This window comes from Nuphar pumila, chromosome 8, assembly GCF_984573655.1.
Source record: "Nuphar pumila chromosome 8, dmNupPumi1.hap1.1, whole genome shotgun sequence".
Taxonomy (NCBI): Eukaryota; Viridiplantae; Streptophyta; class Magnoliopsida; order Nymphaeales; family Nymphaeaceae; genus Nuphar; species Nuphar pumila.
In genome coordinates, this window is record NC_143256.1 from 14,980,316 (window position 1) to 14,999,049 (window position 18,734).

Consider the following 18,734-nt stretch of genomic DNA (forward strand, 5'->3'; position numbering starts at 1 on the left):
GACCATTGAAGACATTGGTGAGTCTGAGCCATCAGAGTCCAGTACAGGTGATCTTATTGATTTAGATCCCCTAGATGCGCCGACTGTTCATGATTTCGTGGAGGAGATTCCACCTCCTCGCAATGATGCAAAGGAAGGAAGTGTTGAGTCAGAAATTGAGGGGGAGCCAACACCCCAAGAGTCACTTCCTCAGACTCCGATAAGGAGATCCACTAGAGAAAAACAGTCATCCAGAAAATACTCATCAAATGAGTATGTGATGATTACAGATCAAGGTGAGCCAGAAACTTTTGAAGAAGTTTTGGAGGATGAAAACAAGTCTGAGTGGTTTAAGGCAATGAAAGAAGAAATGGATTCATTGCATGCGAATCACACCTTTGATCTGGTAAAGACAACTAAAGGGAAGAAGGTGTTAAAGAACAAATGGGTCTTCAAGTAGAAGACTGATGAAAACAACTCTCAACCTAGATACAAGGCACGTCTTGTTGTGAAAGGTTTTGCTCAGAAGAAAAGAGTTGACTTTGATGAGATCTTCTCACCACTTGTGAAGATGCCCTCCATCTGAACTGTGCTCGATATAGCTGCAAGCATGAATTTGGAAGTTGAGCAGCTTGATGTGAAGACTGCATTTCTATATGGTGACTTGAAAGAAGAAATTTATATGGAGCAACCTGAGAGTTTCATTGACAAGGGTAAAAAGCACCTAGCTTGCAAGTTGAAGAAGAGCTTGTATGGATTGAAGCAAGACCAAGACAGTGGTATAAGAAATTTGATTTCTTTATGAATGAGCATGGATACTCAAGAACCTCCACAGACCATTGTGTGTTTGTGAAGAAATTTCCAGATGGTAATTTTATCATTCTCTTGCTTTATATGGATGATATACTGATTGTGAGCCAAGACATCAGCAAGATTAGCAAGTTAAAGTTGGAGCTAAGTGAGACATTTGCCATGAAGGATTTAGGTCCAGCAAAGCAGATTCTTGGGATGAGAATCGTTCATGACAGATCACATGAGATGATATGGTTATCTTAAGAAAAGTATATCAGAAAGGTTCTTGAGAGGTTCAACATGGACAAAGCAAAGCCTGTTAATTGTCCACTTGCAAGCCATTTCAAACTTAGCTCAAGACAATGTCCTACAAATGATGAAGAAGGAACAAAGATGCAGAAAATTCCCTATGCTTCGGCAGTAGGTTCGTTGATGTATGCTATATATATATAAAGTAATGCTAAGCTGCTTCGGGATTACCTACACACATAGTAAAATCATAGATGTAGTATCTTCTCAATCGGACTCCGTGTTCAACATAGTTATTTGATAAGAATCATGTTCAGATCATGTTTTTGGACATAAAATAAGATTTTTTAAATCATGAAACTTTGCTACATTTTAGGCCGTTGACTTTTTTAAGGTCTTAAAAAACCTATACAATGATTACAATAGCATGATCTAAAACTTGTTTTCTGTTTAAAAATGCATATAGATCACATTTATAAGGTCTTATCAACTAAAAAAAAAACTACAAGATTTGGAAAACCCAAACCTTTTACTAGATGGGAGTAGGTGCTCTATATATAGGAAGAGGGACAGTCCAACTAAAAGAAGGTCCAAAATCTACAACCAATGATAATCCACGGTGTTCTTTTTCTAACAACCGAGTTTTATATCGATCACATTTTTTCAACAAAAGAAACTTTTTTTAAGCTATGAAAAAATTAAGCATTTGTGACCATTGATTTTTGAATCACCAAAAAAAAAACACTTGCATAAACTGGATTCCCATGAAACAAAAAATTTGATCCCAACCAAATAGACCATGTAGATCATATCTATAAAGATTCACATAAAATAACACGAGCTATGAGATATTGCTCATTTCAACTCATTAATATTGTATGCACATCCCCACTAACTAACTAACTAACTATGTATATATTGTATGCACATCTCCACTAACTAACTAACTAACTAACTAACTATATATATATAAAAGGAAGACTCTATTAAACATCAAGAAGTCTTTTTTTTATGAGGAATGTTGAAACCACCTGCGAAATCAGACCCTGCGCTGGCTATGCATATCGCACATTCAGCCGTTGATACCACGGTGTAAACCCCCTGAGACACACCTTGTCTTTAGGGAGTCGTCTTGCTTCGGCACGAGCTAAAGGCATGATACCCTTACCCTTCATAATGCAAGGGGCTGACATTTGTGAGAAACTCTAACCACCCGCCTAGCAGCCAAGGGCCCTTCCATTACACAAAACCCTTTGGGGCTACCAATCCACGTCTCCATGACTTGCTACTTACTATATTTGTATCCATGACTTACCACCCAAGGAATTGGCATCCACGCCATCTTGTCCGTTGAAGGGCATGACCAGTCTCCCTAAGGTTATAAATTAATGAGACATGATCAACTAGGCTAAGAGACTAATGGCTCTCACTTCTTTTTTTTGAAAGGCAAGGTGGGGTTTGGCAGACCCCATCAGTTATTCAACCTACCATTGGGTTTTGAACCTGCAACTTCCCACTACAAGGAGACATGCACTGACAGCTCCTACCAACAACACAGCTTTGGCTACTAATGACTCACTTAATTAGGAGCAAATATGTATTTTGGCAACGTCTTAACATAATCTTACTTAGGACAAGAAATAAATAGGAAGAGTTTGACTAGCCCTGAACCCATCATCTAGCTTGACTTGACCCATTGCTTGGTTAACTTTGAGTTTCTCATAGCTACATTTACAAACATAAAAAATGAACCAGAAGAGACAAATAAGCTGTGTTGATTGAGGGAGAATTGTCTTTTTCTTTTTATTTTTTTTTGCTGTTTGATGAGCAAGTTGAGGGATAACGCCATGAACCTGAGACCCCAATTTGTATATATTACATAATAATATTTTGTCAAAAAATAATGTTTTTTATATTTCAAAGACCTGTTTGTTCCATTTTCATGGATGGGAATGATCTATCATACAAAAATAGGCATCGATTTTTAAAAGCTCTTGCCAGTTCAATTTAATTGAGAGAAGTATGAAAGGATTAATAAAAGGTAACCAACGGGGGCTCTGCTTGTTTGGTAGGAGTTGTTAGTGCAAGTCACCATGTGATGGAACGTTGCAAGTTCAAAACCCAATGGTATGTAGTGTAACGGGTGGAGTCGGCCTAACCCCATCTTGCTTATTAAAAATAAGAAAGAAAAGGTAACAAAAAAAAAACTGAGACTCACCGATGCCAACATGACAATTTTAACTGTGATGTTTAAGGGGGTGTTTGTGTGTCATGGAAAATTCAAGTTTTTTCGCAAAAAATACATCGATGGGCGTGCGTTTCTGCAGAACTTACAATGCCAAAACAAACATGGCGTATGGAAAAATGCCTCGACGGGTGTGTCATTTTACACACTTAACTCTCATTTTTCTCGAAAAACTGTTCTCATGTGGGTCCCATTTAGTTTCCGCCGCAGAAGAATCCACTAAAGAAGTGCCGCAGAACCCTATTCCTTGACAAGAAAACGCCGCTAAATGTTTGTTTCATCGTAGCCAAAAGACTAGAAAAAGAGGCGTCACATTTTTTAAATGCGGCCCAACTTTGACAATCCATGCAGCAAACGTCTGGTCGACTCGGAATCGTAGCTTTCTTAAAAGCCAGTCTGGTAAAAGGTCCCTCAAGGACAGAGTAGGACGCCGGACCCACTTGAATCCAGACCGAGTTCGTCCTATCGTTTATGAATGCCAATGGATTCACATAAATGAATGCACCATCTAAATCTAACCCATGGCCTAGTCTCAGAGTGCAAGCAAAATATGAGGGACCGACAATCTGCCGTCGGTGATGATTTTTTATTCTTCTTTGGATTATAAAAAAATATAATAGAAAAAAAATAGATACCAATGGGAGATCCGCTTATCTGGCAAGAGCAGTTAGTGCACGTCACTTGTGTTGGTTGTAAGTTCGAATCCCAATGGTACTGTCGAAAAAAAGGGAAAAAAAAAGTAAATGCGTGTGACCCTGTCCACTAATAACCTAACAGGCTTACACGTTTGGCACTCAGAACCGAACAAACTTTTTTCTCTTAAACAGTTTAATGTTGCTAATTCCATTTAGTGCACGTCACATGTAGTTTTTTTATTATTTATAATTGAATCATTTGCACACAATTAAAAAATGACAAAGCAAGCATGCATAATGTTGCTAATTCCATTTTCTTTTGATACCTCAAAGAGTAAGGAAAGGGTGATTTTTTTGTCTTTCTATCATTGACATTCTGTTTATGATAGAGATAATATCTTTTTTTTTTCTAGCATTATTTACCATATGTGAAGTTTGATTGAGATTGCCTTGATATTTTACATTTAAATTTGTTTCGGTTGTATTTTGTGCTTTGCACAATTTATAGTTTAATCCATCTTTGTCATGGTGATCTCCTTCTCTTTGTTGTATTTTTTGTTTTTGTTTGTAGGTGGGATTCAGGATCAACTGTTGGTGAGTTTGACGGTCATTCAAGACATGTCTTAAGTTGTGCATTCAAGCCTACAAGACCTTTTCGTATTGTTACATGTGGAGAAGATTACTTGGTGAATTTCTATGAGGGACCACCATTTAGGTTCAAACTGTCACAAAGGTTAGTCTTGTTTATGGTATTAAGAGATTGATTTATACTATATTAGGTCAATGATAGTGCAAATTTGCTAAAGGTTCAGCTGTTTTAACATAATTGTTTTGTATGAAGAATCCTTTGGTACATTGTCTTTCTTTTTTGGTAAAGGTATGAGGATCCAATGCAGGAACTGAAGCGTGACATGTTAGCCTGTCGAAGCAAATGAAATTCTAATAGCTATTCAGTATATGATTTGTTAGCTTTTAAGTAAATAATGACCATTCTCAAACTTTAGGAGTGCACTCTAGCTTGAAACATTACTATAACGTTTAACTTGCAATGGAATATAAAATCATGGTATAAATAAGTGTTCCTAGTATCTTCATGCTTGAATGACATTTTCCAAAAGCAATGCACATGATGTAAATAATATTTTCTCCAAATTGTAAGGAATTATGTGCTCTAGTGAGGGAGATGTATACCTGCCCTTTATCTGATGTGTAGTCTGTTTAGAACTAGTAAGAGAATTAACTAATAACATCCAAGGGGAATATATCAGGGTATTGAAGATAACATTTAAACTATTATTCCTAAAATGGCCAACACAGGTTTAAATTAACTGCACCGTCTAGGTAAATGTTTTAATATAATTGATCTTTGTTCTTGTAGGGACAGGACTACCACTTTTTCTACCAAAAATCTAAACAGATTTTTCAAGCCATAACTAGAGAGCTTTTCTGTCCTAGAGGATGGGCCCTGCTGGTTTCCAGATCACAGTTCATATCTTGATAATATTGCTTCAAAATACATTATAACTGCCAAGCCCCCTTCATGAGAGCGATATAGTTATGAATCTAGTCTGAGCACATCAGGAACACTTACTAATTTAGGTCTCTCTCCCTCTGTGTTTAAGGCTGGAAGGTTATAAAAATGGCAAAAAGCAGAAAATATGACAAGAACATGAGGGGCTTGGCAAACTTTCCTTTTCTTAACAGTTAACATAGGTTATGGATATATAAATGATAAAAGAGTAAGTTAACCGATAAGGGAAAAGGCTACTAACAAATGACGCTTCTCTAGAAAATCTAATTGCACATTCATAAAGGTTTAAGTTTCATATATACATATGGATTCATACAGTTTGAGGATTTGATTAACATATTTGTTAGATTTGAAATTAGATCAAACTAGATTAGCTTTCTATTCAAAGTAATTTAAACATGTATCTCTATTTGAATCTTTATGGCTATGGCCACATATGAGAAAAAATGGAAAGAATGGAGAATGGGGCATGCCAAGATTATGTCTTGGGTCATTAGTAGTCTTGATATCAAGAAGTGCTTGAGTCTAGCTAAATTTGAACATGCAAATAAATATTTGCATGAGACTATCTTAAGAAAATGTATTCTCTTAAATCTATGTCACATGGGTGCAGGTGCAGGGGCAGGGGTGCGACACTTTAAAAAAACTTGGGTGCGGGGATGCGGCAAAAAGTTGGACATAAATGACCCTGGGTGCATTGACTGCACCCAGGGTCAGGTTGATCGCATCGGGTGCGGGTGCGATGTGAGTGCGGCACCTAGTTGAAGAGTCCCTGTGACATAGTCTTAAAGATATTACCCACATTTGCAACTTGTAAGACAAGGTACACACTATGATTCAAGGAGAAAAATGTATTAGAGAATATTTTAGTAAGTTGTTCGACCTTTGGAATGAGTTTGCTCTTCTTGAGTCACAAGGACATTATCCCAAAGACATAGAACTCCGTCAAAGACAAATTGATGTGAAACATTTCTTTCAATTCATCAATGGTCTAAGACCGGAGTTTGAGTCTACTAAATCGGCTTTTCTTCATAAAGGAGAAGTTCTCTCTATTGAAGAGCTAAGTATAAAAGAAAATAGACTAAAAAAAAGACATTTAAAGATGATGATAATTCGGTCATAGCCGTGTCTAGGCTGAGAAACCATGTCCATGCTTACCAACTACTACATTATAACTATCACATTATAAGAGACCAAACAATGATAGCTATGGAAAGCAAGACAATGAGTTTGAAAAAAAAATAAATTATTTGCTATTATTGTCGTGAACCGGGGTATGTCAAGATATATTGTCCTAAACTAAAGATACCCTATGAGAAGAAGGTAGCCTCCGTTGCTCAACAGTCAAGTGAATTCAAAGCTACACAAGAATCAACTATTGAGAGCATGTCCTTGACTCAAATTGTAGAAGCTCTTCAACCTCTATTCAAAGGAGCTTCACCAACCGAAGCTACGGTCTCTTCTGTTGGCATCTTTGATCCCAGTAAGTCTCTTTGGCTTCTTGGCTTATGTGCCTCATTTCATATGACACTAAATTGTGATATTTTATCTGGATGTCATAACTCAAGCGAGTCAAATGTTTTTTATTGTTGATAGAATATCTCTTGAGATAAAGGGAATAAGAAATTTTGAAAATATTTTAAAGAGATTTTTTATTCAAAAAATTAGATATATTCCCAAGTTAAGCCTAAATCTTTTATTTGTCTCTTAATTATGTGACCTTTGGTATAATGTTTCTTTCTCTTCTATTGGTTTATGAGTGCGGGATCGTCTCTCAGGGAAGCTGATTGGAGAAGGCTGTAAAGAAGGAGGTTTATACTACATAGATTTTTTGGAAATACCTAAGAATACTTTTTGTTATAATGTTTAAAAACTGAATTTTGGATTTTGGAGCTCCCTAACCAAAATCTTCTGAAATATTATTTGCATGAATGCAACCAAAATTGATTGGAGCTCCCATGTGGCAGGTCATGAATCCCCTTGTCATTTTGTGGTTGATGTATGCTTCAAAATTTCCCTTCATATCTTCATCTGATCTGATACCATCTTCAGATTGATGGTAACATGATTATGTTCCTTTGATGTGTGAAAGAATATGTGGTGTGTGCGAACTGTGAAACAAGGTGAGAGAAATGAGTGAGTGAGGAGGAAGAAGAAGATATAGGAAAAGAGAGGAAGTGAGAAAAGACAAGGGAGAAAGAGAATAGGGGCTGGAATCGTGCCCTATCCCTCTCATATTGACCCTTATAAAGGTAATTTAAGTCAGTTTACAAAAATGCCCTTCATAACTATATCTTTTGACCTATTGGGTCTTGAATACAAAAAAGGACTTCACTAGCCAATCAATTTTGACTCTCATGTAATGCTTCCTTATAACATATTGTACTTCAAAGGATAAACCAGAGTTGCCAGTTGGGGAAGCGATTCGGGTAGCGGAAGCGAAAAAAGGAAAAAACAAAAAAAGGAAAAAACAAAAAAAGGAAAAAAAGATACATTTTGGAAGCGCCACGTTTCGCGCCTCCGAAATACGCTTCGGAGAAGCAAGCTTCCCCATGTCCTATGGTACTTCCGGTAACCCTGGGATAAACCTCTAAACTGGTCATCATGATGTATATGAACCCTTTATTTTTGTTACCTCATTAATTCACTGGTCTGCACTCCAGTTAGGCTAACCAAAACAGAAAAAGTGAAAAAGTGGAAAACTTCCCTTAAGTATCCACTAAACCTGCCATCTTCTGATCGATGCAATTGGATTGAGTGTTAGATGTCTTCATCCTTCTAAGATTTTAATTCATGGTAGCCTCTTGGTTCAAGATAGAACGCAGAAACATAACATTTATTCAAGTTTCCTTGCATTGCTTGTTTGGCCCATCAAATATTGTGCATTGGTGTGATTTGGCTACATTGTTTACAAGATGCCTTTCCCCATTAATTGTTGAAGCATACTCTTTATTTTGGAGCAACAGTCGTGTCCTTGATTTGCAGAGTCCAATGCAAAACTTCTGGAAAAATGTTCTAGGGTTCATATTAATTAACATCGAGTGCTTGGTATTTTTTCTTTTTTTTTTTCAAAATTTCTTGTAAGAGAAATGTAGTCATTATTTTAATTTTATGTCAATGATAAAAAACTCATTCATGACATTGTAGCAATGTAGGCTTGTGGCCATAATAAAATATAATGTGCTGAGGAAGATGTTCTTGATTGTGTCTTACCGAACAGAGGTTGTATGTAAAGGAAACATTATTGTTTGAAGTGCAGGGAACATTCCAACTTTGTCAATTGTGTAAGGTTTTCTCCTGATGGAAGCAAGTTTATCAATGTAAGTTCAGATAAGAAAGGTATACTATATGATGGGAGGACAGGAGAAAAGATTGGGGAGCTATCTGCTGAAGGTCACAATGGTAGCATCTATGCTGTTAGTTGGAGTCCTGACAGTAAAGCGGTATTTATGATATTCCTATGCTATTTTCATTATTGATTAATAATTATACTTCCAGTGGTGGACTTAGGATGCAAATATCTACATTGAATGATATCTACTTTTTCCTTTTTCAGATTCTTAGATTGATAATATGAACATTTTAATTGGAACACAATTAAATTTAAATGTTACTTATATAATCAAATGCCTGACTAATGGAGAGTTTTTCTTCTACTTTTTTGTTTTTTGGTTGATCGAAGAAGCACATTCATTTATCTGTTGAATGAAAGTTTTATACAATCTGGTTTACCTATATTCTAATGGTCTCCAGCACCATACTGGTTCTGATGGGGCTGTACTTGTCTGTATTACAGGTGTGAGTGGAAGTGTTAATCCAAAGTTTCATTGTGTGCTTTAGTCTGCTTTACTTTGGTATTGATAGAAATTCTTTCATATTTTCTGTGCAGTTGGATAAACCTGGTTGAGGTTATATTTGTCACAAAATGGCACGGATCCCAATACCCTCCATAATGGACTCCGAGGGTCAAAACATAATGCATTTGAACAAAAACATAAGAACTAAAATGAAACACAATAGAATGTGAGTAAATAACTTCATTAATAAAGAACAGTAAAAATACAAAAAAAATACATTTTAATCCTCATTACAATACACTAAAAAACACACAAGAAGCCTAAAACCATGGTTGCCAGTCGAGGAAGCGGGAAGCGATATGTGAAGTGGAAGCGGGAAGCGTGGCACTTTCAAAATTTTAGGAAGCGGGAAGCATGGGACGACTTAAAAGCGAATCAAGAATCGTCTCGAAAGCGAACCAGAAGCGAATCTGGAAGCGACCTAGGAAGCGAGGGGGAAGCGAAAAATAAAATAAAAATAAAAATACAAAAAAAGGGAGGAAATGCAGGGAAAGCGAAGGAGAAACGTGCTTCCCATAAATGGGAAATGCGCTTTTCAAAAAAATTGGCGCTTCTCAGTGCGTTTTGGAAGCGCGACGTTTTACGCTTCCGAAACATGCTTCCCCACTAGGCTAGGTGCTTCGAGTAACTCTGCCTAAAACTACTCATCACTCCCTCACCTTACAAAGGCACCCACCCACCCATATTTATAGAGAAAAGAAGGAAGAAGAGAGAGATTAAAGGAGAGAAAAAGGGAGACCACACTAACCATTGGACCATAAGTCAAACAACTAGTCCAAGTCAACCAAAGTTGACTTAACTTTAAAGTATATATATCAGAGTTACCGAAAGCACCTAGCCTAGTGGAAGCACGAAATGTTGTGCTTCCGAAACGCGTTGGGAAGCGCCATTTTTTTTGAGAAGCGTGCTTTCCCGTTGCTTACCCCGCGCTTCTCCTGCGCTTCCTCCCTTTTTTCATTTTTTTTTATTTTTATTTTTTCGCTTCCCCCTCGCTTCGTAGGTCGCTTCCGGTTCGCTTCCTAGGTCGCTTCCAAGATGATTCTTGATTCGCTTTTAAGTAGTCTCACGTTTCTCGCTTCCTAAAATTTTGAAAGTGCCACGCTTCCTGCTCCTGCTTCCTCGACTGGCAACCATGATATATGTTAACGCCCCCGCTCAAACTTACATTGACTCACTATAAGTTTGCAATTACAAAAGGAATCCCATTACACAAGATATCGACATGTTCTTCTATAATACAAATTCTTGAAGGAGCTTCTAGATCTTCCTTGATATGCTCGAAAGGTCTCTAGAATCATCAATAATGCCAATATTTTAAAGAGTGCAAAAGGAGCAATCCAACTAAAAATAACTATATATATATATATATATATATATATATATATATATATATATATATATAGAGAGAGAGAGAGAGAGAGAGAGAGAGTAATGGGTACGTGCTAAATAAAATATGCTAGATGAAACATGCTAAATGAGTTTTTCAGGGATTTTTTGTTTTATTTTTAAATTCTAATCGTACAAATGTGATCTATGTACTTGATTTTATAGGGTTCAACTCTTTAAGTGTTCGATTCTGACACATGAGCGGGTTTTTATAACGTTTAAAAAATCACCATTCCAAAATCTTTGTTAATTTTTAGGCTCCAAATATCATTTTTTTCATCGAAAACACATGATCCAAGTGTGGATTCCTCGTAAATTGACCATGCCCAACACATTTATGGGTCAGAACTGCAAAAAAAAAACCCACACCAAAAGAGCAGAAAAACCCATTTAGCACATTTCATTCGCATATTTCATTTCGTACACACCCATCTCTCTGTCTCTCTCTCTCTCTCTCTCTCTCTCTCTCTCTCTCTCTCTCTATATATATATATATATATATATATATATATATATATATATATATATATATATATATATATATATATATATATATATATATATATATATATATATATATATATATATATATATATATATATATATATATATATATATATATATATATATATATATATATATATATATATATATATATATATATAAATGACCAAACACGCCAAAAATACAATACATATTTAATAAGACATTTTAATAATTTTCAAAATCTTTTAATAGTAAGAAAATTTTTCAACATCAATTTTGAAAGTCATTAAATTTTTATACACAATATTCATTGAGAGTCTCACCTCAATAGATAATTTTACGAAATCATAGTTCTTGATTTATAAGAGAACACAATTGCATATTATCAAAAGAAGAGATGCATGCATAAAATATCTCAAAGATAAACGTATAAATCATTCATCACTTTAAACATTCATGAAAACATGCATTATTGAAAGTCAATACACACATCTATCTCGAAAAGCACATTAATGCATGAAATATGAATTTTCAAACAACATCAATACCATGAATAAATAACTCACAAAAGAGTTTAACCCACACAAAAAATATTCATAAAGCAGAGTTTTTCAAAACAAGTAGCCATATTAAATGTACAACAGAAATAATGGGGAAGTTCAAAATCCCACGTACAAATCATAACAAGAGATATTTTGTAATAATGACAAATATTAATAACAATTTAAATCTCAACAATAGAAACAATATCTATAAATACACTCAAAATATTGCATCCTATGCAACCAAGGCATATCATGATGTAAATCACCCAAGATAACTAATCATGGAACACATTTAAAATATCTTTAAGCATGCAATTAAAACATATTCAATGCAAAATGCATGAAGAATTTTCAATAACCATTTCCCAGACAAGGGTAAATGAGTGATTTTTTTTTAGAAATTTTGTGGAGAGATTTGAAAATCCCACAAATATCAAGAAATGATATTTTGCAAACCTTCACAATAGTTCGACCACCATAAGCAATTTACCTCGCTTGACCTTCAAACCTCAAAATTCAAGTGTAATAGCTGCTAGAACAAGAGATCAATGACAATGCCACTTATGAGCTTAACAAACACACAAAAAGTGTGAACATCTCATCTATATAAAATAACACTTAAATAAGAGACAAACCTCAATGTTTCAGCTACTAGAAAAAGAGCATAATACAAACACACAAAAAGTATGAATAACCAATGGGTGCACCTAACTCATTGCAAACAAATCTTTCTTGTCTACGTAAAATGACACTTAAATAAGAGACAAACCTCAATATTCAAGTGCATCAGCTACTAGAATAAGAGTATAATACAAACACACAAAATGTGAATAACCAATGGGTGCATATAACTCACCACAAAAATATCTTTTAAATAAGAGACATAATAGGAGAAGACACGAAGTAAGAGAGCTTGTAATAAAAACAAACTAATGTCATCAAGAAGGATAAATGTATCAATTTTAACAATCTTTCAAACACCATATTTTCAAAATAGATAACCATCACAGATAAACATAATTATAAGTATTCATAATAACATTGTCCAAATAAACAAATGAGTGATATAACACACTCATAGAACTAGAGATCAAACAACCGTCAATTAGAGCCAAACTATAAGGCGACAATCTATACTGATAAGAAAACCAAGGTGCACACAACTCACCCCAACAAGCATCTCTTGTTCAACAAAAGCAACATGGATGTAGATACCAATCAAACCCAAGACAAGTGACAACACATCACTCATAACCTTTGGGAATCTAGACTAGTAAGATGACATGAGGTGCACACATAACTCACCTCAACGGCTAACTCTGACCCAACAACAAGGCCAAAAATAAATGGCGCATCCTAGAAAAATCTATGATGGACAAAAAACAATGCCAAAAGAAGGCAAAAAATACTCACGGAAATTGATTTTCAAATAAGTGAGTTCATATATAAAAGTACCGATTTGAAAAAACAAAGTTTTAAATCAAATCCAATAAAGGTAGATGAAGACTTAGAATGAATATAGTTCAATCATATGCACAACAATATGTCAATTGATGCAATCACTTCCAACACAAGATGTCTCATGACAAATTTTACAAACTTTGACAAGCAAATAATGGACAAGAATCATGCCCAATATAAATAATCTACATAGATGTGATGAAATTATGATGTTAGAGTATCTTTCAAAAGATAATGGAATCATGAATCCACCAATCAAGAAACAAGTGCACTAAGGCACATCATATACAAAAGATCCAATGAATCTCAATAAAAAGACAAAAGTATATGATTTTATTAAAGAAAAGCTTCTAAGAAGCTAGATCTAAATCATTAGTCTACTATTAGACAATTGATGACAAACATATAGAGATTCACAAAGAGCTATATAACTATCAACAACCATGAACTCATATATATCATACAAAGAATTTTATCACAATGTAACAAATATAAAATCTTTAAGAAACATGCAATGAAGTATCAATGCACAAGAAAGAAACCACTAAGGGTTACAAAAGTGCACAAACACTCAAGTCACTAAGCTACCAAAAAGCACATAAAACTACTAAGGGCTAAGCAACAATCATACAAGAGTCTTTTAAAAAATATAAGTTTTATTCATAAAATGCTCAAGAAGCATACACAAGAACCCACTAAAAAATATAATGCATAATAGAGAAATTAAAATATGCATTCGAGTTCATGATGACAAATCATGCTTATGCCATCCAATAATAATCACAAAGGCTACATAATTAAAATCATGCATGGTCACATAGTTAGAATCACCAAAGAAACATCACTATATATTAAAAATCCCAAAGATAATCTATGTAAATACATACATTAAGAGACACAAAAAAAAATGTAAAAAATTAATATTTTGCAAAACATGAAACACATAAGATTTTAAGAAACCACATATTTTTGCAAAATATAATTTTTTCAATATACATATCCATAATCTAAAAAATATATTAAAAGACAATAATTTCTATTGAGAATGTAGGGTACGGGTCTGGTTCTAGACCCAAAATGATTCTTTTGTATTGTATTTACATGGTTGGTGTTATCTGGTCTGGGTTGACAGACCCGATCCAACTTGTATCATATATATTACATTGAATATAGGGCACAACCTCTCATTGAGAATCGTGCCAGTCATTGCTGCCTCTCCTTCTTGCAAATCCCTTTCTCTTCTGCTGTGGATGAAGATCTGGTCGAAGGTGCGTGACTTCTAACATGGTATCAGAGCAGGCTGATGTGATCATCGCAAAATTTTTCCTCTCGTAATATTCTCTCTCTTCCTTCTCTTTTCCTTTCTAATCCCTTATTTTCCTCCTTTTTGAAGGGAGAAAGATAAAAAAAACGGAAAGAAAGAGAGAAGAGAAAAGAAAGAAGAGAAGAGAAGAGAAGAGGAACTCTTTTGCGGGTCTCACTTGACCTTAATTTTGAAAAATATTTTGAAATAACTCGCCTCCGTTTTTGAAATATTTGCGGGAAAATTGGGAGACGGGATCCGCTCATCGGTACGAGGTTCGACCGTTCCTGGCGCCTTTACCAGGGGTAATCGAACCAAGGGTCGAATCAATGCCTTTTGCTTTGCTAAAAAATTATCTAAGTATTTATCCTAAGTCTAAAATGCACAATGAATCATGCTTGTGCAAATGCAAAGATGTATGCTTTTTTTAGAAAATGTTTTGAAGAATTCCCAAGTGAATCCAATAAAGTGAAGAAATGTTTTCTAACTTAGAACTTAAGATTAAAGTTCTAAGTTTTTAGAATAATCAAGAGCTTGGGAAAATAAATTTGGAATTTGGAAATTGATCTTGAAGTCTTGAAATAAAAAGAGAATGAAGGAAATTTTCCAAGTCATAAATGGACTTTGAATTTAGAAGTTTTGAACTTGGATGAATGTTTGGAATGGAATTGAATTCCACTTTTGAAGTTTTGATTTTAGAAGGAAATGTGGGAAATCTAAAGGAATCGAGGAATGGGATTTGTAACAGTTGGAACTTCAAGATGAAATCCGAATCCAAGTTCTGGATTCTGAATAGAGTTTTGAGTTGATTTTTGGATTTAGGATCTGAAATGGGAACTTGATCTGAAATCTGGAATGAAATGGAATTGGTTTTAAGAATTGGAATTTAAAGTGAAATTTGGATTTGGAATTTTGAGTGGAATCGGATTCAAGATTTGGAATCCAAGATGATATTTGGATTCGAAATCTGAGATCCAAGATAGGATTGGATTCTGGATCCCAAGATGGAACTGGACCTGAGGTCCAAAGTAGAATTGGATTCTGGATCCTAGAATGGATTTGGATCTGAAGTCTGAGATCCAATGTAGAATTGGGTTCTGGATCCTAAGAATTGGAATTTGGTTCTGAGTCTGAGACCCAAAGTAGGGTTTGATTCTGAATCCTAAGAATTGGAATTTGGATCTGAATCTGAGATCCAATGGTAGAATGAGGATCTGGATCCTAGAATGGATTTGGATCTGAAGTCCGAGATCCAATGTAGAATTGGGCTCTGGATCCTAAGAATTGGAATTTGGATCTGAATCTGAGACCCAAAGTAGGGTTTGATTCTGAATCCTAAGAATTGGAATTTGGATCTGAATCTGAGATCCAATGGTAGAATGAGGATTTGGATCCTAGAATGGATTTGGATCTGAAGTCCGAGATCCAATGTAGAATTGGGCTCTGGATCCTAAGAATTGGAATTTGGATCTGAATCTGAGACCCAAAGTGGAATGAGGATCCTGGATTTAAAATAGAACTTGGATCTGTGATTGGAGATCCGAGGCGAAATGGGGTTTATACTTGGAAATCTGGATCCAAGTTGAGACTAGGATTTGGATTTTGGGTTTTGAGAAGTCCAAGTAGGACCTTGAAATCAAATTTTTGAATCTTAAAATTAGGTAGAATTTGAATAGAGATCTGATGAAGAAGAAGAAACACTTGGGATTTTGAAAAGGAGTTTTTGAAAATACGATGCAATTCTGCCCTATATGATGAATGAATTTGACTAAGTTTTGAAATTTGGAATTTGAAAAGCTATTTCATTCTTTAAATAAATTAAAATAAGATTGAAAATATAATACATCCTTGACTATGGTCATTGAATGTATTATATACTAATCTATATTTAAATTCAAGAGAAAAATGAAACACTTTTGGTGCTTTTATAGAAGTTAAAATGGGATTAACTCTAAATATACCCTGACTATGGCCATTGGTATATATTTCGAATTAATCCTAAGTTAAATTCTGATAAAAGAAAGAAAATATTTTGAGAAACTATGATGAATTTTGAAAGTGGATCCAGTGTTATTTTGTAAAAGATAAAAATGCTAAGTTTTGTCCACACCCTGACTATGGCCATTTATGTGGATCATCAACTTAGTATCGATTACCTCTTACGAAATTGTGCACGTGCCATTCGTGTTTCACCATTGGTGAGAATTTGAGAAATAAAAAAAATGCATGAAAACAAGCAATTCATGATAACAATGCTCATTCATTCTACCTAAAGCAGGAAATGTAAATTTTTATTTAAATCTAGATATTACAACTCATTGAATCAAGTTTACAACTTCATACAATAGACCTTTTCACATGTCTCCTGTAAAATGATGTTAGCATGAAACAAAGGTGAAACATAGAGAGGATTTAAGATGCTATATTGAAACTGGAATGTATACACTGATAAATAAAAAAAAGTGCATGTGCTAAATGTTTATGAGAAAATGCATATTGGAATGTATGTATGATGCATTGAACTGAAAAAGAAATGAATGCTAAAATGACATATTGAGCTAATGAGATAATGCATGTTATAACACATATATGATGACAATGAACAACAAATATACATTTATGCCAATGATTGATGCACATATGATCTGTTATGTGTAAAATGGTGAAACATAAGGAAACAAGTAATATCAAATGATGCCACCAGATATGAACAAAATGCACAGATGATAGAAGCAAAATGAAATGAATGGTTAAAGTAAAAACTACAATCAGTAGTGTAAACAGCAGTTGGTGCCTAGGTGTTGCTGGAGTGTGGTGGGCTGAAGGTGGGCTGTGTTTAAAGCCCAGAAATGTTACTGTAGATGAATGGGATGGAGTACACATTTGTAAAATGGAAATGCTGGAAAATGGATAGGATAGGGTGAAGGTTTTTATATACAGGAGAATATAGGTGTTGTCGGGGTGCTACAGCAGATGAGTGGATTCTTAGTGGAGGGTGACAGCATATGGATGTTGAAAGTTATGTACCGATGGTAATGTAGGTGCAGCCTCACACAACTCAAAAAGCTTCATCTTCGGTGTATTTTTCTCGAAGACAGCATGGTTTTTCTGATGAGAGTCTTTGGCATTCAGACCCTTCATTCTTAGTAAAGGTAGGTATTGACTAGACAGTTACTAGCACATGACCACAAAACTATGGCATAAGGGACATTAGCGCATAATATTTTCACAACAATAAAATTCCTTAGCTACAGTCTAATGATGAAATTTTATAGGACTTCAGCATCGTTTCTTTATAGCCACAGGTAACATCAGATTGTATCGAATTCGTCAACTCTGGCAACACTTTTCTTGACTTCTGCAGGTGTAACTTCTGCAACATTGTAAGAATGCTGACGTAGATGCTATAAGGAGGCTTCAATAGACGTGGGCAAAGGGTGCAATGACCTGTTATGAATTCTTATGACAAGGTATAAGATATAACGAAACAGAAAGTAGCATAAAGAAAACAATATATGGTGCAACAACAAGGAAATCATGGATGTTATGAAAATATATAGGGACGATGATATTATAGTGCAAAAGTTGTGAGATATGAGAGGAAATATGCAACAACCGCAAGGCAACGTGGAAATGCAACAAGAGAAGCTGATGGCTTCCAATTTTTTTTTTTACTATCATTAACAAAATCATACATTCAGAATTTAATGCATTAAAACTATCATAACAGTCCATCATAGTAGATATCTCAAGAGTTTTTGCAAGGAAAATATAAACACCTACCTCCAAAATGTTGTTTGGCAGATTACAGGGGAAGAGGTCACCACTCACCTGGAGCAACAGAGGATTGAACAGAATAGATGACGCAGGTGGCACCTGACTGCAACTACCAGGCAAATTCTGAAGCAAGTAACAATAATTGTGAAATCTGGCTGCAAAAGTCCTTTGTTGGATTAGGCAGATTACTTACCATAACTCATGTGGAGCTATGCCCAACTTTTGGGCATACAATCTAAATCTTAGAATGCCTCCAATAGGCAAAAACCATCATGCTATAGAACCAGGGTGCTGGAAGTAAATTTGCTAAAACAACAAAAACCCATCAATGCCACAGAGAACAAATCAATAAGCTCGCCATTAGAACGCAAAATCACGCATACCCATAAGCTAAAAGGGAAAAGGAAAGAAGATGGAATCATAGGAAGCAAGGAGAATCCAACATAACTAGTATGAGAATTGAATAAAACAAGAGGATCTAAGAAATG

At 35.0% G+C, this 18,734-nt stretch overlaps 1 protein-coding gene across 1 annotated transcript in view; it reads left to right on the top strand.

The window, feature by feature from the left end:
- LOC149829661 (actin-interacting protein 1-2-like) overlaps positions 1 to 18,734 on the top strand; it is a 108,833-nt gene that overhangs the window by 34,140 nt on the left and 55,959 nt on the right. The window contains exons 7-8 of the mRNA XM_090015224.1: positions 4,472 to 4,633; positions 8,691 to 8,874. Coding sequence (XP_089871350.1) covers positions 4,472 to 4,633; positions 8,691 to 8,874 — 346 coding nt within the window. The remainder of the gene's footprint in view (positions 1 to 4,471; positions 4,634 to 8,690; positions 8,875 to 18,734) is intronic.